Consider the following 26,471-nt stretch of genomic DNA (forward strand, 5'->3'; position numbering starts at 1 on the left):
AACCAGTAACTGCTCTTCATTTATCAAAGACAGTCTTGTGCTTGGTACTGTGACTAAAGAGAAAGCTGAAAGATGCCTGGTTTGTTAATTGCAGTCCTATCAAGTCTCTAGGGCTGGTGCAGGGCAGGTTAACCTTGGTTATCAAGTACCTTCTTCAATCACTTCTCACTCTTACAGGGGAAAAATACAAAAAAATAAAAAATTACTTTAAAAGTGATTCATTGTGATCTTATCTAAGCTTTTCCATTTCATTTAGAGATGAACAGGAAGGGATGGTTCCTCCTCTATTCTTATTTTTTAAATGTATTTCTTCTCTTTTCTCATTGCTAGTCTGCTCCCTATTGGTTAGTCTGCTCCCTATTATTTTTAGTTCTCCTCTGACCCTTTTTCTTCCTGCTGACCCCTTCCTTCCTTCCTTCTTTCCTTTCTGTTAGTCTGTAACTTTATTTTTCTTTCACTCCATCTTTCCTCACTACCATCTCCTTTTTTAGGTTATTAGCCATCTTTTTAAAAATTTCTCTTCCTAGTCTCTGTTCATCTCCTTTTCTTTCTCTCCTCTATGTTCAGATGCCCTCTCTCTTGAAACTTTAGACTTGCAAGCACTGTAGTTAGGTTTAGATTTTTAGGTATAAAAAAATAGTGAGGTGCCACTTGACTAATATAATGCAACTTACATAAAACTTTCCTTTTTTCAGTATCTGCTACTCCTAAGCAAACAGATATGAAATCTCAAGTTTCATTAAAAAATTTACATAAGCGGATAAGCACATTGGAGACATAGTAGAAGTAAAAAACAGAGTACAAATTGTTTTAATTATCAGAATCCTAGTGCTCAGAGAAAACCACTGACATTTTAGTATATACACTTCAAAATTTGAGTTTGAGTGTGCATTTGTTTTGTAGAATGTGATCATAGCATACACGTTCTTTCATAACTTGCATTTTAACTTAATATATAGCGGGCATCTTAACATGTTAGTGTACTCTGCCTACTTCACTATGTGATGAAGATTAAATTGGATAATGCTGGCAAAACACTTTGCCAGGCGCTTAGCCCACGGTCATCCCTCAGTGAGTCATAGTTCCTATTTATTCGTCAAACTTAATGGCTGAGAAGTATTGAACTCAGTTTTTAAGTCAGTTCTTTTTGTTTTGATTTTTAGATTGTTTGCTTTTTTTCTTTCTTCCTCTTTCTCTCTCTTCCTTTTCTTTAAACAACACTAAAGTGTCCATTCCTTAAACTGAGTCTTTGTGTAAGTCCTTAACCATTTCCTAACAAAATATCAATAGAAGTTGAACGAAGAGTCAAACTGGGTCGTCCTGACTTAATTCAGCCACTGTTTACTGATGACCCCTTGGGTGCCAGGCACTTTCATGAGAGATTTCATTTAAGCATTTAGGGCTCACAGAGGTCTTGGGAGGTTTTGGAGTTTAGGTCACACAACTATGAGTGTCATCTTTGGAACTGACACTGAGATCTTCTATATTATTGTGAAGAACGTTCCATTTCAGGGGATTTTAGGGATGGTTCATGAATTGCAGAAGTATTTGATTTATCTGGCCTTTTAAATGATTATTTTGAACTGTTCCAACATGAATAAAAAATCAACATAAACTGTAGTAATAACCTTATTATTATTAGCTTAAGCTGTTGGGTTAAGTTGACTTTAGGTGGACCTCAACATGAAGCATTTTATTTCCTTCATCCTTGTGCGTACATTTACACTTCTTATAAACGTGTCATTGACTGGGAAGATTGGAGTGTTTTATTTTAAATCAGGCATGAATCTACCTACTCGAGTAAAATCACCTAAGTACGTTTACCTGTGCCGCACCTGAGTGCCTGGTTCACGTACAGTCAGGGCTAGTTCAGGCTTCTCGGCTGGGCTGCATGTCAGGTGTCCAGTAACAGGGGAAGACCCAATTTTATTCCTTTATGTAAGTTTGGGGTGCTTTTCTGCCTGACTTCCAGTATTTATTATGAGGAATGAGAGTTGAGGTTAGATGTTAGTTATACAGATCTGAAAGAAAAAAATGCCCTATTGTTCCCTTTCCAAGCATCCGGAGAAACTCCTGAGATTTAAAGGTCACCATTGACAACTACATATCTGGGTATGGTAGGCAGAATTCTAACGTGGCGCCCAAGATTCCCATCCCCTACTGTTGCATGCCCCATACAAATCCTTCCTCTTGAGTGTGGTCTGAACCTGTGAATCTGAAGGGATGTCACTCAGATGATTACATCACAGTCTGTCAAAGGGATTTGCAGATACAGTTAAGGTCCATGATCACTTGACTTTGGGTTGGCTTTGGGTTCATCAAAAGGGAGATTAGCCTTGTGCACCTGACTTAATCAGATGGGCCCTTTAAAGAAGGTGAAGCATTAAAGCGATGCTCTCCTGTTGGCCTGAGAAGGTGCAGATTGCCAGGTTGTGGAGAAGGCTACAGGGTAAGGACCTGAGAGCAGCCTCTGGGAGTTGAGCATGATCCCTGGTCAACAGCTGGTGAGGAAATGGGAGGAAGTGGGAGGAAGTGGGATCTTAGTCAAACAACCACAGGAAACAAATTAAGTAGCAACTGGAATGAACTTGGAAGTGGCCTCTGAGTTCCAAATAAGGATGCAGCCATCTGACACCTTGATTTCAGCCCTGTGTCACCCCGAGCAGAGGACCCAGTTAAAATGTGCTACCCTCCTGACCCCATAGAAACTGTGACATCATACATTTGTTTCGGCTTCTAAGGTTTTGGTAATTTGTTTTGTAACAACAGAAAATGAGCACATTGTGTGAATGTATCCAGATTTTCTCTACATTGAATAAGATAACAGAACACAAAAGCAAATTGAATGTGGAAGCTTGTTATATTATTGTAATGATCATCCATAATGCCAGATATTAAATTTTTACGTTAATAAAAAAACCTCATTATTCTTGCTGATTACCTTAAAAAGTATACATTTACAAACCTAAGCTCATAAAACATGTTAATATTAATACAATACCTCTTTGTCTATTTTAGGTTCTGAGGGATTTTTTTCCCTTTCTAGAACAAAAAGATTCCATTATTTGAAAACCACTGGCTTGACTAATAGGCACTTTTTAAAAAGACTGCATTTTGGTTGTTTTAAGAATGTAGCTGTTGGCAGGGAAAAGAGCAGGATTGTACAAGGCTAATTTATAGTCAGCACATTGGTTTTAAATATATGTTTATCTTTAATTGTTCCTTCATTACAAAGTAATGCATAGATGTAAGAAATCCAGCCACTACTTTTGATTTAGACAGATGAGTTTTGCACTAGTGATTGTTTTGAAATCAGAAGTCATTTAAATAGTAATTTAAAACTTCTAAAGCATGCAATATTTCAAACCTCTCAAAAAGTACAGAAAATGGGGGCTTCCCTGATGGCGCAGTGGTTGAGAGTCCACCTGCCGATGCAGGGGACACGGGTTCGTGCCCCGGTCTGGGAAGATCCCACATGCCGCAGAGCGGCTGGACCCGTGAGCCATGGCCGCTGAGCGCCTGTGGGTCTGGAGCCTGTGCTCCGCAACGGGGGAAGCCACAACAGTGAGAGGCACGCGTACCTCTAAAAAAAAAAAAAAAAAAAGTACAGAAAATGATATAACTGATACCCATACACCCAATCATCTAGATGTTAACAGAGGCTAACATTTTGCCTGTTGCTTCAGGTTTTCTTTTTTAGAAAAGTACAAATCCAGCTGCAACGCTCTTCTATCATTTCTCCTGCCTCTCCTCCTATTCCTCCCTCCCCAGAGGTAAATACTAGCCTGAAATGGATGTCTATTATTCTCATGAATGTTTTATAGATTTTCTACATATGTATGTATTCATGAATAATATAGAGAATTGTTTTATACTTTAAAATTTAAATGATTGGTATCATACGGAAGGTAACATTGTGCAATTTCATTTTTTCACCCAAAGTTATATTTTTGAGATAAATAATGAATAATGTCCCATGGCATGAATAAAGCACAGTTGATTTATCCTTTTTTCTGCAGATAAGCAGCTGTTTCCCCAATTTTGGTATCACAAATAGTGCTGTCATGAATATTCTTGTTCATGTGATTCCATTTGAACATTAGAATAGAAAGTAGGAAGCTGTTGGGTTGAATCTTTAACTTTGCTAGGAGTTGCCAAACTGCTTTCCAAAGCGGTTCTGCTAGCCTGGTCCCACCCACAAAGTAGAGTTCCTCTTCCCTTCTTTTCACCCTGTGTTTGTTGTCATAGTCCTGCTAATGCTAGCCAACTGGATGGGGCGTGGGGGGCATGCGACTTCTTGTGGCTTTAATGTGTATTTCCCTAATTGCTGAGGCTGAGCCTATTTCCTATGTTTGTTATGCTTCAGATTTCCCTTCTGCAAACTGCCTGTACAGTCTTTGTCGAATAGCGGGAGGGAAGTGTTTTATTCTCATTGATTTATAGGAGTTCTTTATAGGATATGGACAATTCTTTTTTATCTAGCTACCCCTAGTCCATAACTGTTTAATTTTCTATGGTGTCTCTCGTCAAACAGAAGTTAATAAGACCATTTTAATATGATCAGATTGATCACTTTTCCCTTTATTGCTTGGGCTACTTATGTTTTGTTTAAAAGCACTTCCACTAGTCATGTATTATAAAGATATTCTCTTTTATTTTCTTTCAGAAGTTAAAGAGTCTTGATTTTCATATAGATCATTAATCCATTTTGAAAGAGAGAGAGAGAGAGAGAGAGAGAGAGAGTGTGTGTGTGTGTGTGTGTGTGTGTGAGTGTGCGCGCGCGCGCGCGTGTGCGCATGTTTCTATTAGGTAGGGATCTAATTTTATCTTTTTCCTCCTAGCACCTTTTATTGAGTAATTCATTACTCACCTTCCCACCCCCATGATTTACATCTCACCTCTGTAGTGAGTCAAGTTTCCGTGATTATCGGCATCTCAGTGGCTTTCTGTTTTGTTCCTTACCGTACAGCTTTGAGCACTTACAACTCAGTAACAAGGCTTGATGTTTACTGGGATGAATCTGTCTTCTTTTCCTTTATCAAAATCACCCTGCGTAGTGTAAGTCTTTTACTTTGCCAAATGAATTTTAGCATGTTTGTCAAATCCTGTAAAAATTTTGATTAAAATGGAATTAATTTATGGATTAATTTTGGAGGGAAATTGCTTTCATTAGCATATTGTTTATCTCATCCACGAAAATATATTTTTCCATTTATTAGAATGTTCCTTAAACTTTTTCAACAGTCATAATTTTTACCTCAAAGTTCTTGTATATATTTAGTAATATATGTGCCTAGGTACCTCATAATTTTGTATCTATCATAAATCGTATCTGTTTTTAAGCACTTCCACTCTTTATGACTATTTATGTACTATTTATTGAGTGTTTGCTGTGTACAAGGCTTTCTGTTGAGCTTAATTTCTGCAAATACACCGAGATGTATTTATCAGTGTATTTCCTGTTTTTTATTATTAACAAAATTAAGTATCAGAGAGATTAAGTAACCTGATGATTATATATGATTAACTGTACAGCCTAGATTTTAACTCAGTTTTATCTAAATCTTTACCTTTTGCTAAAAGCCTTTTCTTTTAAATCAGCTAATGTTTCTCTGATGTATGTCATCTTGTTTCACAGTATCTTTTTTTTTTTTTTTTTTTTTGCGGTACGCGGGCCTCTCACTGCTGTGGCCCCTCCCGTTGCGGAGCACAGGCTCCGGACGCGCAGGCTCAGCGGCCATGGCTCACGGGCCCAGCCACTCCCCGGCATGTGGGATCTTCCCGGACCGGGGCACGAACCCGCGTCCCCTGCATCGGCAGGCGGACTCCCAACCACTGCGCCACCAGGGAAGCCCTCACAGTATCTTTTTATAGTAAAAACCCAGAATTTAATTACAGAGTCTCTATGTGAAAAAGGCATTTATTTTACCAAGTAGAAGTCCCTTCATACCAGTTAGTTAATTCATCTGGATAGCACGTTTATGGCAGAGAATAAGTCTATAAAAGAAATGTTTCTCTGGCTGTTATTTTTGGATCAACTCTTTAGGAAAACACCTGTCCTAATTGACTTAATGTGTTATTTTTCTTGCTCACTACTTCACTTGTGCTTAGATGAATTTAGGGTGAGTCCTCCCGACAAGACAGACAGCTTCTAGAGGCAAGGCCTGGATGTCCAAGTGCAGGGTGGATGCTCCAGTGAAAAAAAAGAAGAAAAGCTAAGATGTAGATGAGCTTTTTAATACATTTAAAGTTTTTTAAAATTGAGGTATAATTGACACAACATTATGTTAATTTCAGGTGTACAGCATAATGATTCAACATTATGTATATTGTGAAACGATCACCACAGTAAGTCTGGTTAACACCCCTTACCATATGTAGTTAACAATTTTTTTCTTAGCAACTTACAAAGATGCAATACAGTATTATTAACTGTAGTCACCGTGCTGTACATGACATGCCCATCACTTATTTACTTTATAACTGGAAATTTGTACCTTTGACTCCGTTCACCCATTTTGCCCACCCCATACTCCCCGCCTCTGGCAACCACCAATGTAATCTGTTCTCTGTATCTATGAACTAGAGGTTTGTTTGCTTTTTTTTTTTTTTTGTGAAGATTCCACGTATGAGTGAGATATACAGTATTTATCTTTGTCCGACTTACTTCACTTAGCATAATATCCTTAGGGTCCATCCATATTGTAGCTAATGACAGGATTTCCTGTTTCTCATGGCTGAATGATATTTCATTGTATATATGTATACCACATTTTCTTGATGCATTCATTCATCAGTGGGCACTTAGGTTGTTTCCATATCTGGGCTATTATGAATAATGATGCAGTAAACATGGAGGTGCATATATCTTTTCAAGTCAGTGGTTTCATTTTCTTTGGATAAATACCCAGAAGTGGGATTGTGGGATCATATTGTAGTTCTATTTTTAACTTTTTGAGGACCCTTCATACTATTTTCCATAGTGGCTGCACCAATTTACATTCCCACCAGCGGTGCACAAGGGTTCCCTTTTCTCCACATCTTTGCGCACACTTGTTATTATTTTATCTTTTTGATGATAGCCAATGAAAACGGGTGTGAGGCAGTATCTCATTGTGGTTTTAATTTGCATTTCCCTCATGATTAGGGTTGTTGAGCATCTTTTCATGTACCTCTTGGCCATTTTCCTTTGGAAGAAAATGTCTACTCAGTTCCTCTGCCCATTTTTTTTCATCAGATTGTTTTTTTGCTATTGACTTTTAAGAGTTCTTCATATATTTTGGATATTAACCCCTTCTCAGATACATGATTTGTAAATCATTTGTAAATTATTTTTTGCCATTCAGTGTGTTGCTTTTTCATTTTGTTGATGGTTTCCTTTAATGTGAAGAAGCTTTTTAATTTGATGTAGTCCCACTTGTTTATTTTTTTACTTTTGTTGCCTTTGCTTTTAGTGTCAAATCTAAAAAGTCCAAGGCCCATGTTAAGAAGCTTACCGCCTGTGTTTTCTTCTAGAATTTTTATGGTAATACTTTCAAAGTTTTGACTGTTTAATTACCTCCTCTTTCATTTATCATCCATCCTGACTTCTCTGGAGAAGTCTACTTAAACTCTAATTTTTCTCCTAGTGCAAGAAGGAAGAAGAGATAGGATAGAAGGGAGGAACTTCTAGTGGGATTCAAGCTAAAGCCCATTTGTTCTCTAGTGTGTCCTGTTGGGTACTTTCACTTCCAACACTGAGGCCAATCCTGCTTTTCTAAGGCCCCTGTCTGGCCTCTTCTCATCACTGGGCCCTTCCTCTTAGGGCTGAAACAGGTGAGTTTCTGGGAGTGGTTCTGGACGGTTTTGTGAGCGTCAGAGCTCAGTTGTAGATGTCTGGGGCTGTTTGTAACTCTGCTTCTGTGCTAGAGCAGCCTGATGCTGTGGCTTAGGTGAACAATATGGTGGAATATGGTTCACTTCCATTCAGGACATTATTGAGGACACAAGGATTGATAGTGGGACATGAGCAATTAGATCTCAGTTATCCCTTTTTTAAAAATGCTTAATGATACACGTGCCTCCTAGTAGGCATGAAATAAATAGCCGCTGGTTGACTGAAGATTGTAGAATAGGGAAGGAAAGGAAAGATGGTCTGAGATTTATCTGAATTGTGGGAGGAAGAAAGGGACAGTGTTTCTATCTTTGAAGACATAAGTGGCCAGTTAGTTTTAGTTTACAGATATATTCTGGCTATTGCTTTAGGTCCTATTACGATGAAAATATCCATTCCGTTCATTCAAAAAGTATGTATTGAGCATGTTTTACATACAAGGCACTGTTTTTGACACTGGTGATGATCAAAACCTGAAGATGCCCACTCCTCTTGTGTATGTGTTCTCATGGGTGTGGGTAGAGACAGACAGGAGATTTTAAAAAAATGAACAAGGTATTTTCAGATTGGAGTAAGTGCTCTGAAGGAAATAAATGGGGTAACATGATAAAGATTTGGGGGCAGAGTGTGGTAGGCAGGCATTGCTGTTGAGCTCAGTCTGCCAGGCTAGCCATGTAATTTAGGTTCAAGAATGGATTAGAAATACGACTTGACTTGGTTTAAAGCCAAGATTGCTGTAAAGCATCAGGGAGTGTCCTTCTAAAGAGGTGACATTTGTGCCAAGACTTGAGAGTCACAAGGAGGCAGATCATAGCATTGCAGGAAAAGGCACAGCCAGTACAGAAGCCTTGAAGCACGAAGGGCTTGGTGTGATAAGGAGCAAAGGGGAGCAGGATGGTGAGCTGGGGAGTGGGGGAGTATCAGATATGATTGTTAGAGTTTGGCCAGGGCCACATCGGGAGTTTTTTAAACCATTGTAGGAATAGGGATTTTCTTCTAAGTACAGTGGAAAGCCACTGTTTTAACCCAGGCTCCATGAACTTGTATAGGAAGAAAGTTATAACTGTGTGAAAATAAAAATTTTGCATTATTTCAATGATGAATGTAGACAACCAGCCATGATAGTATAAACAGTATCTGTATTGATGTTACCGGTAGAAATCATAGATATTTCCACTTATTACTGTTATTGCAGTGATCTCAAAATGTCATTTATGATCATTACATTAATTAGAAATTACGGTAGTTATTAGCGCTTATAATGTATCTTGTTATTTCATGCATTAATAAAGGCGCCAGTGAACTATAGCCTGTGGACCAAATCCAGGCTGCCACCTGGTTTTGTAAATAAAGTTTATTGGAATACAGCCATGCCCATTCATTTATGTATCATAGTTGCAACAGAAAATTTCTTTCCCTGCAATGCCTAAACTACTTAGTATCTGACTCTTTCTGGAAAAAGTTTGCTGATACCTGTACTGATAAAGAAGCATATATATTACTATGGTACAATTTTAAAAATTGGGTAACTGTTGGTTTCTTTGCAAGCTCATGTGTTTTATTTTATGCATTTGAAAACGTTATTTATAGAAGTGACCCATAGGCTTCACCAGACGGCCAAAACATCCATGACCAGGGGGCAAAAAGAAAGGAAAAAGAATCCCTGCCCTGCAGTGTTCCGGGCAGGGAGCAGAATGGCTTGACCTGTATTTCCTCTGCCTTCCCCCTTCTTGATCTGGCAGATTTTTCATGTTTTCATTACCCAGTACCTAAGCTGCCTCTTCTTCTTCTTTTTTTTTTTTTTTTGTGGTACGTGAGCCTCTCACTGCTGTGACCTCTCCCGTTGCGGAGCACAGGCTCCGGACGCGCAGGCTCAGCGGCCATGGCTCACGGGCCCAGCTGCTCCGCGGCACGTGGGATCTTCCCAGACCGGGGCACGAACCCGTGTCCCCTGCATCGGCAGGTGGACTCTCAACCACTGCGCCACCAGGGGAGCCCAGCTGCCTCTTCTTTATGGATGATGTTTTGAGTCCTTCCCGTGTGCCAGGCAGGGTCTTTATTAGGACTGTCTAATTTAATGCCCATGACAACACCATATGGCCTAGGTGTGACGGTCTTCATGCAGCAGTGAGGGAGGCTCGGAGGTGTTGTCAAGCCCATGTATTAATTTACCGAATGTTCACTGAGCACCTGCTATATGCCAGGCTCTGTGCCAAATGCCCAGGTGACAAAGCTGTCTGTGATGATGCCAAGGTTTGACTCAGGCCCATCTGATGCCAGTGTGGGGGAGGCTCACATCACAGCAGGTGATGTTCAGGATGACAGGTGACACCACACTGTCTCTTTGAAGCCAGCCAGCAAGCAGCCAGCAAACTCGGTCACTCTTCCTTCTCTTGTGTTTCCATCCCACTTTGCTCCATAGCTCTCCTCCACTCTAAAGGTTTATGTCTCGTTCTCACTCCTTAGTCTGTTGTTTGCATCGGCTTTGCCTAGAATAGACCATGGAGTTGGTATTTTCCCAGCTGTAGCAGCAACCTTAGTGATCCCTGCCAATGCCACTGGAATGGCCCTTTAAAATCTTTCTTTTTTGCAAGCATGAGCTTCTTTCCTGTAAGTGCATCTCTCTTCTCCAGAACTTTGTGGATTTCTAAGACCACAGGCTCTAATTTGCCCATCACAACCCAGGTTTAAACATTTGCACATGTCATTTGATTGAGGGGTAGGTTAAAATTGATAGCAGGAGGGCCTGGCAATCAAGTCTCTATCTCAAATGAACAGAAAAATGGGACTGTAGGGCAAGGCCTGGTCGACGTGGTTCACCCCAGCTTGTGCAAGTCCTTCTGTCCAAAACCAGGGAGGTTGCTTTCTTCCCTAGAAACATAGCCAATGTTCGTTAGCTGGGTTGGGCAAATACAGTATCAGGCATTTTTCTTAATTTCTTTTGTTTTTTCACATGTTGCAAGTGGAGAGCATTGTTCACCTGATTATCTACCTGGGCACCAGGATTTTATCAGTATCTACACACATACTCCATCAATTTGAACTCATACTGCAATACTGTTTTGCAGCCTACATTTTTCACTTGCTAACTAAAAAAATAACGCAGGAGGCTGCAAATAAGAAGAGAGTTTATTGGGGGTCTTAAGAATTGCAATTCGGAAGACACAGGTTGGGGTAACTGTGGAAGAGTGTTCTGGAAGAGAAAGAGTCAGGGGTGTATAAAGACAAAAAGGCACAGGGTTGTTAAAGGTTGCCTGGGGTGAGAACTGTGGTTGACTCTGACGTGAATCAGAAAATATTTGTCCTTAAGGAACCACAAGCTGTTTTAGGATAGGGGTCCAATAAGTCGATAGACCATCACAAGTTATTTTAGGATAAGGGTCCGATAAGTATCTTGAATTTCTGGCAGGTGTTCTGGATCCCTTCATCAGGTCAAAAGGTCAGATTCCATCCAGTCTGACATATGCGTAGGTCACACTTCCTTAAAGGTCCCCAGCTTCATTTTAGAGAGCTCTCTTCACAATACGGACTCCATTTTTATTTTCCTTTCACATACTTCACAATACAGTGTGACATGTTCTCATATTATTAAACACTCTTTCATACCAACACTTTAATGGCTATATCATGTATCATTGGCCTGCTTTACCATTTTTATTTAAATTTTCCTTCATATTAAGTGACATTTGGAAGATCTGGTATGTCAGTCAGGGTTCAGTCAGGATACAGTTCAAATATCATTATTTGAACCGGGGAAATTTAATTTAAAAATCAGTAACTAGTGGAATCTGTTAACTGCGAGCAAAGGGGTAGCAAAGGACTCTGGTGGGTCCCCAGAAGGAGCAGTTGTAGCAAAGTAGCTGTGGCCTCTAGTCTGAGGAGGAGAGGACAATTTAAGAACTAAAGACCCCCCAGGGGGCATGGCCCCCTTCCCCAGGGCTCTTCAAAGAGAGCATGGCTACCACAGAGGCATCCCCACAGTGATGAAGGATGCAGGCCTGTGCTGAACTATGGGAGTGTGTCTTGCTGGAAGGTTGAGTAAGCAGAGCTGCTTGGAAGTGGCTTCTGGTAGGAGTAGGGCCTGAGGGTGGATCAGACCTGTGGACTTCTACACTTACTACTACTACTACTACTAAAATGGGGGCTCAAAAGAGAACTGCCTTTCTATGACCAGGCAGGATTATTCCAATGCTCTCTTTTGGTGAAGCTTAACATTCTCCTACGATGGCAAACGGGAAATGCTTGCAGGGTCCATCTCCAATATACAAAGTGAGGCCAAGAATGTTGGATTTAGGGTTGAGAGACAATAAATGAATAACTGAAACGCTTGGGCTTGCTTTTAGTTGTATTTCTCTGTTATAAACAATGTTTCAGTGGACATCTTTTGTAAAATGTCCACCTCTCTGATGTTTCCAAAGGAAAAATTCATAAAATTTGATTTTTAAGGCTTTTATTAAACATTACAAAATAACCCATGAAAAATGTGTCTCTATTTACTGTCCTTCAAGTTATGTGTGGGAGGAAAGGCACATATTTTTGTCATAGAACTTATTACTCACTAGCTTTTCGGTGCTTGGGTTTATCTATTGGATTGTGAACTTGGAGACTGGAGGTGCTCCGAGCCAGGAGTCCTATGGTTGGAGCCTGGGGTCTAACTTAGTAAGTGCCAAGCCCTGCAGTGATGGAGGCAGCTGTGTGTTGTTGGAACGCTCCACCACCTTGCCCAATCTCCTTAACTTACTCCCTTTCCATTCTAATTCGCTGCTGCTGACAGATTTATTTCTCTGAAACATCCCCTTGGTCATAATGCTCAAAAGCCTTAAATGTTTCCTCTTTGTTCATTGTATTGAGAATAAAAGAGAAGTGAAGAGAATTGATCTTGGGTGCTGGGCCCCTTGCTTCCATTCTTTTGATGAGGAAACTAAAGCCAATGGGCTTGCCCAAGGTCACATTGGAAGTCAGTTGGTCCAGGCTCAACCTGGAGCTTCCTTCCTTCCAGTTCACTGCGCTTTCCAGGCTTCCAGACCCCTGCCGGTCAATTGTCCTCACCACCTTGTTGTTCTCCCAGCACAGCACCTGTAGTGAAAGAGAGTCTATGAATACACGTCCGCATCCTTTGACACTCATACTATGTCTCTGCTGGTGCTTATCCCACCGTCTGTATTGCCAGAAAGATCCCCATCACCTTCTGTGCTCAAGGGACTGGCTACTCTGACTGCAAGGTGGATTCCATCTAAATAGTGACCTGCCATTACTTTTTTTTTTTTTTTTGTGCCACACCACATGGCATGTGGGATCTTAGTTCCCCAACCAGGGATTGAACCCACACCCCCGGCAGTGGAAGCATGGAGTCTTAACCACTGGACTGCCAGGGAAGTCCTATTACTTTTTAACAGATTGGACTCAGTCAATTCTTATCCTAGGGTGTTAGAGGGACACAGACGTGGATTGGGTTCTACCCTGAGCTTTTGGTCCTGGGGCCTGGACACCAGGTAGAGGCAGGTGTGTGCTCACTCCTGCCATATGAAAGTGGCTGAGGAAACAAGCATCTTCCCTGACTTTCTAAAAGGGTGCCTCTTTTTAAGCAGCAGTGAACATCTAATAGTGCCTGTTGCTTTAAGATAAGCATGTTCTTCTCCAGAAAAACACTGTTCTTTTTCTCTGTCTCCTACAAGTAGTTGATTAAAATGCCAAGGGAGGCAGGCATTCTCCTGCTGTTCCTCCCCTTGGGCTCACCACACCCCGTAGACTCCCTGGGCTCCTGCAGGCTGTCTGACCGCTTCGCTCCACTTCTTCCACCCAGGTCTTATTACAGGTAGAAAGAGAGCAAAGTGGTCCGGTCTGTGTTTACACAGCACAAATAAGTAGTTAACAGAATCTTACTTAACACCTGTCTTGTCTGTCTGCTCTTGGTTTGGGGAATTGTGTAAATGGTACATGGGTGCTGTGAAAAGTAAAATGATTAAAGAAACACAATAACTGAGAATAGAACCTAGCTAGAGGCTTGAAGAAAGAGTGGAACAGAAGTCAAAGCAAGATCCTTCAAATCCACGGGTGATGATGAGCTACTAAAGCCATATGGGGCTGAGGAGTTGGGGGGGGGGGAGGAACGTGGTCCCTGATGGGAAGGACCCCTGGGGGAAGGCTGAAATATTAGTTACGGAAAATGTACATTTAGAATAGTTTGCCACCCTTTCTTCCTTATCCTTTTTCCCCACCTCACCTCTCAGCCTTTTTTTCCCTGGCTTTTGTGGGTTCAGATTTATTTTAGGGTATTTCTATCCTCCTCCTCAAATGTTAGACCTGTAGTCCTCCGTCTAGAGGCATTGCTCTGTAACCTAGCAACCGGCATGTCATATGCGGTCCTCACTTATTTCCTTCAGCCCAGAGATCTGAAGATCATGCAAATAGACACATAAAGGAGGGAAAGGATCAGGTCTACATGCAAAATCAGTCTTTGTGATGATTGAGCAATGGATGCGAAGAACAGCCTTATTTCCTAGTAATACATCCAAAGTAAGGGCCTCATCACATCAGGAGAGAGAGACAGTGATAGACAAAGACAGAGCAAGGAGGGGAAGAAGGAGCCCAAGAAAAGATCCTGGAGCTTCCCGGGCTTGTGGGGTTGTAAGTGCCCCCTCCCCCGCCGCCTCCCCCTCCGACCTCCTGCTTTCCTTGCTCAATAGCAGGAAGAGGGGTAGAATTTGGAATTTTTGACCAGGGAATGATTCCTAATTTGTCTGGCTACATAGAAAGTTGGCATACTGAGATAAATTTCAGAGGGAGAAATATGACAACAGTGACGTTTTTCTGCAGGATCTTATTATCCAGTCCACACAGAGGCCGAGTCACTGAGCTGATTCTGTGAAGAAACACAAAGACATCCTCTCGAGACGCCTGTGAATGTCAGGGGCTAGCACAGTCTGCCACTGCTGGCTTAGGAGTAACTGGGACAGTGGGGCTTTAGCGGGCTTTCACTGGGCCCCTTGTCATTCTTCCCGTGCATTGTGTGCCGTTAGGACGTTACCCGCAGAAATGTTCTTTCTGCTGCTTTCTCCTCCTCAGTTTTGAGGAGCTGGCATTAGTCTTGTTTGCCTCACTTTATTACCTCGAATTTCAGAATACTTACTCTAAATGTGATGCATAGTCTTATGAATTAGACTGGGATGATTCTAAACTTCATTGTTCATCAGAATTACTTGGGAGCAGAGTGAAAATAGAGAGTCCCAGGTCCCTGAGTGTGGGCTTGGCGAGCTGGGGAGTCCCAGAAATCTGCATTTTAATACTCATGGTGATTCTAGAGCCAATGGTGTGAAGATCCCATGAGAATCGGAGATTCAAGGCTGATTTCCTAGAGAGGGGCATGGGACAGTTTCTTGGCTCTGTGAGTTGATGGATACATTCTTCATTATTGCAGAATCCCCCTCTCCATTTGAAGGGAGGGAGTTCACTTTTATTTTTTGTTCCTTCCCCATGTGCTTTTATATGTCATTTAGTGGTGTTCCTTGTCTGGCCCGAGAGAGGTGACCTTGACTCTGTTGAATGCTGATGGATAGGTCTTGTTGAAAGCTGCTTCCCAAAGGTCAGTGGCATAACCTGTTGATGAGGCAAAGCTGGCCAGTGTATTAGTCACCTCACTAAGGGAGAACAGTACCAGGCCAAGCTGTGGCAGCATCCCGGCAGGTAGAGGTGTATCGGTCAGGGTTCAACGAGAGGTGATGGTCAGCGGGTACAGGGCGGCAGCCAATGGACAGGATAAGGAAGTACAATCACACACACACCCATACACACACACACAGCCCTTATTGAATGCTTGGAGGACTGCATCAAAGAAGGCCCCTCTGAAACAGACCTAGAGGCCTGAGACTGTGATAAAAGAGTGAGTGGCAGCTCCCCAGCCTTTGATGCGGAGCCCGCTGTGTGCCAGACCTCCCTCCTCAGCCATGCTGGTCTGCTGATAGAAGAGGCGTACAGTTGCTAACTGTTATTCTGCTGGATATGTGCTGCTGACTTCCTAAAGTCTTAGACTCAGGATAACATAGATGGCACTATTCTTTTTACTGATTGGATTACATATAGAGAGAGACTAGCTAAAAACAAATAAGCATATGCAGCACTGTGCTTTTTAGATGTTATTTTTGCACTAATGATAAACAGCTAACTTTTTTTCGTGAGTGTTTGCAAGGTGTTTGCCATTCTCTGCTCTAAGCACTTTAAATGGATTGTTTCAGTTAATCCTCAGAACAGCCTTAGGAGACAGGTGTTCTCCTTATTTTACACCTGAACAAACTGACACAAAGGGCAGCTGTGTCACTTGTAGCAGATTCCCCAGGTGAGAAGTGAAATGTGGGTCCAACTGAGACTGTCCTATCTGGAAATCCAACTCTTAAATGATGCTGCAGCGTCTGGATGGAACTTATGAAATTAAGAGTAAGTCCAAGCCTTTTCCTTTGTCTACATCACAAGTTAGACAGCCTTGGAGAGCAAAGGGTGTCATCAGTCTGTGGCAGATGAGGTGCAATCCAGGTGATCTTCCTGATAGAATAGTCTCTGAAGCAGATGTCTACCATTGCCTATTTCTTTCAGTTTATCTACCTTTCTGTCGGGACCTTAACGTTTTTAATGCATATAATAGTGGCTCTTCTACTTATCTTTTTTATTCCAAAATACAAAATGCTGATTAAGAAACATCTTTTTAGGGAAAAGGAAGAGACAGAGGGCAAATGGACTGCCAACTGGGAAGGGAGGCGTGCTGCTCTCGGTGTAATAGTCCAGATCACTCTCATTTTTGAACCAGTTCTAGGCCAGGCACAGATCATCTGTCATGTCTGGTTCTTACTACATCCTCTAAGCGATGACTTGTTCTTCCCATATTAGGGAAGAGAAAACTTAGATCAGAGCGGTTAAGTAGCTCGCACTGAGCACACAAGCTGGTGCGAGACGGAGGTCGTTTGAACCCAGCCCTGCCTGTCAGTGGTTTTAACACTGCTTTTGTTTTAAACAATCCTCAAGACCCTTTCTTCAAAGAACTCCTGCTTGGGTCCCAGAAAGTCAGGAGTCAACGTTGCAGGAGCCAACATGGGGGCCTGGAAGTCAACTGCTTGAGGTCACCCCAGCCATACTCCCACCCGGTGCCCCGTGCCCAGGGCATCCCAGGGAACACCTGGAAATCTGCAGAGCATTTGTTAATACCGTTCTTACTTCTTTGCTCTCATATATGTTGACCAGGTGATGAGCTCCCCCCTTGAAGATAAAGGCAAGATCTAGATCTTCTTACCTTTTCCAGAGAGAGCACAGCATCTGGTGTCAGATATGCTCCCCACCCTGATGAGTGTGAGTCCGCCCTTCCCCCTCCATGATGTTGGGCAAATAATTTATCCTCTTGGTAGCTTTGGTTTCTTATCTTTAAAATGAGCATCAAGTTACTATGATGGTTAAATAAGCATTCCAACAAAACCCAAAAACCCTCACCCCAGTGCCTTTCAATAAATGTTAGTTTATTGCTTTTATTAGGAATGCTTCATCGTCACTCCTAATTTTCATGAGGAGAGATTATTGCTAAACCCTCCTGGTTTCTTCATACCCTCTTTCCCTACTTGATTCATTATTTGGGAAGAATAAACTGGGCCCCCTTTTCCTCTTGGGAAGGAACTTGCCTTTGGTCTTACCTCAACGGGTATGTTAACCTGAGGGTTTAGTTATCTGTCTGCTGGTTCTCACTCTCAGCCTTGTGTTCCACAATCACTAATAAAGGAGGTATTTTAGCCTTTCATCTTCTGACTCTCTTTCATTTAGAACCTGACAGGAAAGAGGTATGCTATGTGTCCGGCTTCCTTAATTCTATAATTACTATTTGTGGTCTTCCTCTCCAATTCTCACAGAGGCATAGAATTTTAGAGTTGAAAGGAGTTTTTTTTTAAAAGACTGAAATTCATTTCACCATCTCATACCTGAGCCTGGCTGCCAGGTGGCTATTCAGCCCTTGCCTGCACACTTCGGGTAATGAGGACCTTGCTCTCTCAAGAGGTGGCCCAGGGTGTCTGGCTGGGGATGCTCTAGATTGCGCTGAAATTGCCCGAGGAAGGTTTGGATCCGTCAGTATGGAGTTTTCAGGCCTGAACTCAGTATAAAACGTTCAGATTAGGTTTTCTTTGGGAGAGAGTATTGGCCTGAAGCCTGTTCGCTTTCAGATAATTCTTTTACAAAATTCATTTTCCAATAAGTAGTCAGAATTGGCTGAGGGAGAGAGTGAGTGTTCTATGTGTTTTTGGCAGCCCATCCTGAGAAATTTCCCAACAATTCAGCGTGCCTGCTGCATCCTGAGCAAATTCTAGCTTGGGACTTGTCTGAAACGGTACAGGAGAAGGGCCCACAAGGCACTTTATTAACCTCCTGGCCTCAGTGCTCCAGGGTGAGGGATGCGGTGTTGTGACTCCCAGAAGGCCAACTTCTGAAAGCTGAGCATGGTGCGTACTCTGGTGGCCGAAAAGAAAACTACCAGTGAAATTCTCCCTTCAATGCCAAAGATGCTAAGTGAAAGTTTCAAGACACTCACCTCAAATACACTTGCCACGTGGAGGTGGACCGATTTGGGATCTGCTCGCTCATTTATGCTGTTTGTTCTTAACTTCAACGCAAAATGCAGTAGGGACCAGCAAATGTTAAGAAACCAGGTTCCTTTCTAACCTTTCCTTTAAAAAAGAACAGCTTTATTGAGATATAATTCACGTACCAAAAAACTCACCTTATAAAGCGTTCAATTCATTGGATTTTACTCTATTCACAGATTTTTGAAATCATCACCATAATCAATTTTAGAACATTTAATCACCCCCCAAAACCCCTGAACCCATTAGCACTCACTCCCAGATCCTCCTCCGCCAGCCCTTGGAAACCATTAATCTGCTTTGTTTCTATGGATTTGCCTCTTCTGATAAATGGAATCATAAAGTATGTGGCCTCTGCCTCTATGTTCTTTCACTCGATGTTTTCCAGAGTCATCCATGTGGTAGTGTGTATCAATACTTCATTTCTTTTGCTGGCCTAATAAGATTCCATTGTATGGATTTACCACCTTTTGTTTATCTAGTCATCTGCTGATGGACATTCAGGTTGTTTACACTTTGGGCTATTACGAATAACATTTCTATGAACATTCATGTACAAGTTTTTATGTGGACATACAGTTTCGGTTCTCTTGGGTGTATATGTAGGAATGGTATTGCTGGGTCATATTCCCTTAATAACCTTTTTAAATTGCTTTTTTTGATTGCTGTCCTTGGGCCCCGTATTCCTGTTTTCTGGGTTGATATTCACTTCCCCTGTACTGAATGCTGTCCATGACTTGGTATAAAGAAACAGAACAGAAATAGACTCACGGACTTTGAAAACAAACTTATGGTTCCCAAAGGGGAAAGGTCGGGGAGGGGGGGAGGGATGAGTTAACAGTATGGGATTAACATATACACGCTACTATATATAAAATAGATAATCAACAAGGACCTACTGTATAGCACAGGGAACGCTACTCACTATTCTGTAATAACCTATATGGGAAAAGAATCTGAAAAAGAATGGGTATATGTATATGTATAACTGAATCACTTTGCTGTGCACCCGAAACTAACACAACATTGTAAATCAGCTATACTCCAAAATAAAATAAAAATTAAATTAAACAAAAAGAATTGAAGGGAAAAATATAAAGTTAATACATCTGGGACCCAGTTTAAAGTTCTTTGTGAAATAACTAAAAATTACTCAAGTGAGAATAAACTGAATCATCTGAATGCTTATTATATAGAGTCTCTGCTAGATTATATTTACCTTTGTTCTCTTCTTTCCCAAGCGTCCACTTGAAGAGTTACAAAGATTTTTTTTTTCTTTTCCAGAATCGCAATGAAATAAAAAATGGCACTATCCTTCGATTAACCACATCTCCAGTAAGTTGATCTTTGTTTGTAGCTTTCTAGTAAAGTCTTTGATCTGCAGTTTGTTAAAGGGATTATGGGATGTTAATTTTTCACGGTGACTTTTGTGTGAAACAAAAGATCTTTGGACGGTCCTCATATTCTGGACTGGCAGGAATGCCCCTCCTTCTATTTCCCATTACAGAAAGGGCAATTTTTGTTCCAGGTTATGTGCAAGTAAATTGATCTTAAAGTTTGAGTTTGGGGGTCATCTCAGCAATTCTCATATTACAGATGGGATAACTCAGCTGTACCGATCGGTTTTTACCTACCTGTCCACAGATCCACCTAAGGCCATCTGAACAAATTCAGACAACAAACAAAGGAAATAAAACTAGAGACAGCCCGTTACTTCCCTTTCAAGTCAGAGGGTGTGTCTGTGTGTGAAAGAGAGAGAGTGTTTAAGCATTTTCTAGTTTTGGTCAGTTATTATGACAATTCATAAAAATATAGTTTAAGAAATGTTTGCCACTTAACACTGTTTCACTGACAGCTGATTCTAGGAAAAAAAACCAAAACACTTTAAAGTCTTCCAGATAAAAGCTGCTAAACAAAATGCTGCAGTATATTTAGATTACTATAGCTGACTGTGTTGCTTATCTTGATCTTTCTGGCTGGCTTATAGATACTTTGGGTAGTAACATTAGCATATTTAAACTACGTATTTTTCACAGTGCATTTTACCGCACTCCTAAAAAATAATCTGCACAAAATACACCAAGTGTTACTATTTTCACTTGCATATGTGATGAAAACTGTGTCTAGCTCTCATTTTCAGTTTCCACTGAAGCCATGTGGTAGGCTAAAAATAAATTTAAAAATTGGGAAAAGCATCTGGCTAAAATTAAATTGTGGGTACTGTAACCACCACAAATTCTTCTTGTCGAAAATTACATTAAGAGAGGCTTACAAACTCCTGAACATTTTACCCAGTAACATTTCGAGCCTAAACACAGTGATGGACTCCATAAGAATATGCCGCTGGCGTTGGCTGAACTGTCTTTTGGTACCTTCTTTTCCACTTAATGGGAATTATGATTCATACTCACTTTTCAGTGGCTACATGATGAGCTGAGACATTTTTGTCTGCCTTAGCATTGATCTTCTTACTTTAGTCAGCATGAATTCATGTTAATTTGACCGTTAGAGACCATGGTTTCATTTGGGTTTTGTAGTTCCTATTTATCCTGCTGAAATTATTCACCTGCTTGATGGGCAGAAAGAGTACACCTTGCCTTTTGTTTCATCTCAGAATTAGAAAGGCACTGCTTTTTGTTAAAAATCTAGGTCTTCACTAAATGAAGTCAATTCTCTTTTTTATTTGCCATGGGTTCATGAACAAAATTTCTGCAGCGCTAAGCTACCCCTTGAAAGAATGTTAGGTGTTGGGCAGGGTGGAGTTTGTCAGCATCTGGGAAGTCAAGTACTAACACCATGGCATGACTTGGCATCACTGGGGACAATGGAGCTTGTGCCCTTCATATACCCAGCACGGTGAATGGAGAGATGTGAAAGCCAGTGCACAAGGCAATACTATACGATGGAATTCACTACAAGAGATTGGTTTACATTTTCCAGAGGACAGTGGTCCCCAAACCTGAATCGTTGGTAGAATTTTTAAAATGCTGATGTCTGAGCCTTTAAAGAGAGGCTGAATAATGGTATCTAGGAATAGGGTCCAGGCACCTGCAGTTTAAGTAAGCATTTATGATTTGACTGTAGCCACAGGGTATAGAATTGGGAATTATACTATAATCAAGGTAGTTTGGATCTGTAAACTTCACTTGTTGCTGGTAGATTTTTTAAAAAATTACTTTGTGTTTGCCTGAAAAATATGGGTCAGCATATGCTAACTCTTTCACTTTTTACATACACAATAAAAATATATTTAAAAAAATAGCTGTCTCTATTAAATTTGCTAGGAGGTATTAGAGTACCATAAAGAAACTGGCAAGCAGTGTTGCGCTAGCTTTTACAAGTCCTTTCATCTACCTCAGCTGAACTCTCCCTGTAGCCAGAAAAGACGCGCACATGCCCACACTCGATACACACATGCATACACACACTCTTGTTTTAGGCAATGTGCAGCTGGGCTGAGTCTCACCTCCACTCTATCAGTGATGGTATTTTTGTTGATGGATTTATTTTCAGTCCTTCTCTATATAGAACTATCCTTTCTGGATTGTTCCTAACAAAATAGGGCATTAATAAGAGAAGATCGAAGAAAACAACCTTCATTTTTATTCTTTTAAAAGTCCGACACTTGGGTGATGGTCTTCCTCTGCATTGCACATCTTTAGACAGTCTCTCTAGTGACCATCTTAAACACGTATCTTTTGTAGGTGTCCTATCCTTATCCATCTCTCCAGTATCATGAAAATCTAGCCATGAACATACTCAGGGAATGTGTGCAAATGTGTGTGAATTTCTGAGCATTTCAGGGTTTGGAGACCTTCAGATTGTGCAGCTAAGTAGTGTTCCCTTGTACCTGCCATGATAATACTACCTATGGAAATCTAACCTGAGGCCACATGTTGCATAAAGCATATTTTACATAAATTTTGGCTAGTGTTCCTATTAGAAGAAGCTTGTGTTCCCAGACCATTGTTTTCACTTTCCTGAAATTTTTGTTTTTAAAAGTTTTCACAGTAAATATATTTGTAGTCTTGGAGTGTGGAAAGCAACTCTAAGTAGGGCACAAAACCCAGAAGTCATAAAGAAAAAGATTGATAAATTTGACTACCAAAAAATAAAAACAACCCTACAAAACCTTCATGTTTGGAAAGAATTCCAGAAACAAAGTCAAAAACAGCAAATTAAGGAAAACAATTGGCAACATGCATGATAAATAGAGGCCTAATTCCTCAATCTGCAGGATCTCTTATGAATAAATTAGCTGCCCCCAAAACAGATGGCCAAAAGCTATAAACAAAAATGATTTCTTTCTCTCTCTTGATCTATAAATCTCTATATATAGTCTATCTATAGATATATATAGATAGATGGATCTATATAGATCTATATATGGCTATTTAGCTATAGCTGTATAGATCTATATAGATATAGATACATATGAAAGAAAAAACTCAATCTTTCTCTCAAAAGAGATGAAAATCTACACTCCTAGATAATCAAGGTGTGAGGCAAAGACGCTGTGGTGTCAAGAGTACAAATTGGTACAGCCTCTTTGGAGGGCAATTTAGCTGTATCCACCCAAGCTTAAAATGCATATGTCTTTGTCCTAACAATTTTACTGCTGGGAATTTATCCAATAGATAGACTCACAAAAGCACTGCAGGACGCACACACACACACACACACACACACACACACACACACCATACACACCCATACAGGGCTGTATGCGTCATTGCTTTCAGTAATCAAAAACTGAAACCTGTTAACTGTCTATCAGTTGGGACTAGTTAAATGCATTAGGTAATAACCATGTGATAGAATACTGTGTAGCTGTAAAAAAGAATGTGTTATGCTGCCTCAGAGGCATCTAAAACTTTTATTAAGTGCAAAAGCAGGTTGCAGAACATTGTGTATGGAGTGACAGCGTTATGCACAGGGAAAGGAGGTATATATGTATGTTGATAAAAGGATAAAAATGATTCTCAAGGGACACAAGAAACTGTTAACATTAGGCTAACTTTATTTATCATTTTATAACTTCTGGTAGTACTTACATATTTCTATACCATGTGCTGGTGTTCTTTTTAATTAAATAAATACACACACAAATACATATCATAATGTCACTACAGTATACAAGAGGTGAATCATAACATTCCATGCTAAAACCATTCCAGTATTCCAAACTATTAGATTTTTAAGAGCCGTTTTATATATGACCCGAGCTCTTCTTGCCTTTTATCCCTCATTTGGCCCGTGTGGACATATTAAATAAAACTGCTGATCAAGTATCTACTGTTGCTTTGTCAGCTCTAAGCAGAACCCTGCCTTTCTGTTCTCTCTCGTTTGGAGAAATGATATTAGAGGCATCTGGGTCAGAGGGCTTGTCGCACTGATTTTGGGGGCCAGTTACCCTAGCTAAAAGAAAAGCAGTGTTATCTCACTCTCTCTGTGGATTCAGGTTAGCAGAGATTCTTAACAGGGAGGCCATTAAAATTTTTGGAACCAATTTCTCTCCACAGAGCTGAGAAACTTGAAAAGAATTGTAAGCTGTCTTAAGTTCTATTTCTCTCCATTGCCCTATGAGCCTAACTCAGAGAGAAGCCAGTGGAGGCTTTTAGGCAGAGGAGTGACAAGATCACTCTGGCTGCTGCCCAAGAACAGACTGTAGGTGGCAGGGGGACAGGTTAGGAGTTCAGTGCAGCAGTCCCGGCAGGAGATGGAGATGGTGCGGGCTGCCTGCGTTGTAAGGATGCGGAGGGTCTGAAGGAGTGTTAGAGGGCAAGCGCTAGCACTTCCTGATACTTTGGATGTGGTGCCCCTCGAGAGAGTCTGCGAGGATGGCCCGGTATTTGGGCACAATAAACAGTAGTGCTGTTTACTGGAATAGAAAGTTTGGGAAGGGGAAAATGAAGAGTTCGAGATGCCTGTTATGTGCCCATGAGCACAACATGTCAACCAGGCAGTTAGGAATGTGTGTCGGGCAGCCTGGAGAATACAGGTGTGCCAGCCATCACAGGTACGTGGCATGGAAGGCCATGCGCTGGGTGAGGTTGTCCGCCACAGGGAAGGCAGGGCCCTGGGCACACTCTCAGGTTTGGAGGAGGAGCTGGCCAAGAAGCCAACAGAAGAAAGTGCCTCAAGGAGAAAGAAAGGAACACTTAGGTGTGCTGAAGCCTGCTGAGACAGTAGGAAGATCAGATGAGCGAGGAGGGTGTGCTGCACAGAGGTGTTGGTAGCCTTATGGAGCTGCTGTCCGCGGAGGTAGGGGTGAGGGTGGAAGCCTCGTGGAGGTGAGGAGAAGAGAGAGTATGAGGTGAGGTGAGTTGCAGCTTTAGACCCACTCTTTATTCCAGAACTTTTGCAGAGAGTGGAAGCAGTGAAATGAGGGCCTGGCTGGAAGTGAATTGATTGGCTCAATGTACAAAGGTTTGTACATTTCTGTTTGTTTTTTTAAGACAGGACCAACCTATTAGATATGTTTGCAGCTGGAAATGATCCACTGCAGGGAGAGAAACTGATGTACAGGTGAAAGGGGAACAAAACGGAAGCAGAACACCTGAGAAGGTGAGAGGGTAAGGGCTCTAGAGCTGCAGGGAAAGATTGACCTTGGATAGGAAATAGGGGCCAGGTGCATAGAATCAGGAAGAAGCAAAGCGTGAGAGTAGAGACCCTGGGCCGTGTCCTTGGAAATAAGAAGTTGAAGGAACTCTGGCTGTGCTTTTTGAAGTAGGAAGGTGCAGGAACTCCTGGCTGACCGCTTTGATTTCCTCAATAAAATGTGAGGCAAGATCACTGGTGTGAGGGAAGCAGGGGATGGGGGAGTTTAAGGAGAGAAGAAAAGGTGTGAAGGAGTCATTTTGGAGGGACATAGCAGACATTCTAGGAAAGCGTAGTCTGGTTGCTGGGCAATATTGAGTGTACATTTGAAAATATCTGTGAAACCTGTGATCCTAAGGACATTTTAGATTACTTCTTAATTGGTATCATGGACCCGGAACCATTCTGGAAGTTTCTTGGGAATAATTTTAAGTAGGACCTTAAAGAATAGAGATGGTAAATACCTGGCACACCTGTACCATACATACCCGTTCTGTGTTCATCTGTGATCACTCGGAGGCTGTTTCCCTCTGAGCCCGGGCCCAGAACTTTCTCAGTCCAGGACATTAGGCAGTCACACTGAGCTGTCTGAGGGGCTCAAGGCGAAACTTGTTTTCTATCCTTAGCACAATTCCAGAAAATAAAACTTACTATCTGATACAATCACCCATATAGCTGCTAGACTCTTTTCAGTTGTGCTAACTGCTTGAAAAATCAGAACTAAGGTTATTTTATTTTTTAATAATGTAGATTTCCCCCCAAACATAAAAATATTGCAGACTCATGGAATATTTGAAAAGTGAAGCCTGCTACAAAACATTATGTAGAATATTACAATTCATAAATAACAATGGGTCATATCTTGATTTGTTTCCTTGGGTTGTATTTAAGCAAATATGTGTGCATATATATTCATTTATTTCTTCATGCACTTAGTGGAATTTTTTTGAACTCCTGGTAAATGCCAGGCTCTGTTCTAGGTACCGGAGATAAAGTGGTGAGCAAATCTGACATACTTCTTCTTCTCCTTTACGTTCCACTGGATACACGCCCACACCCATACACATATACCTCTGCCCCTCAAACAAGAAAATATATTTGCATCCTCCCCTTTCTCCTAATATTCCATCATGAAGATGTGCCCATGCTATCCTATATTCTCTGAAAGTTTCATTTTTAATTCCATATGATACTTCATCCTATGACTATATCATGAGTTTTTTAACCATTGTCCTATTGTTGAACATTTTGGTGGCTTCCAGGGTTTGAATCTAATGCTATTTTGAGAGCTCCAAAGGTACCACACATCTGTCTAGATATCTAAATGCATCCTTTCAGTCAGGGATGCTCATCACCAACCAGGATTCCTCCAGCTCCGCTGCTCATGAACT

At 41.2% G+C, this 26,471-nt stretch overlaps 1 protein-coding gene across 6 annotated transcripts in view; it reads left to right on the forward strand.

Moving 5' to 3' along the window:
* ELMO1 (engulfment and cell motility 1) overlaps nt 1-26,471 on the forward strand; it is a 549,020-nt gene that overhangs the window by 139,388 nt on the left and 383,161 nt on the right. For all 6 annotated transcript variants that reach the window (XM_049715202.1, XM_049715199.1, XM_049715198.1 and 3 more), the window contains one exon: nt 19,765-19,815. In XM_049715202.1, the coding sequence (XP_049571159.1) occupies nt 19,765-19,815 (51 nt within the window). The remainder of the gene's footprint in view (nt 1-19,764; nt 19,816-26,471) is intronic.

This window comes from Orcinus orca, chromosome 9, assembly GCF_937001465.1.
Source record: "Orcinus orca chromosome 9, mOrcOrc1.1, whole genome shotgun sequence".
Classification (NCBI taxonomy): domain Eukaryota; kingdom Metazoa; phylum Chordata; class Mammalia; order Artiodactyla; family Delphinidae; genus Orcinus; species Orcinus orca.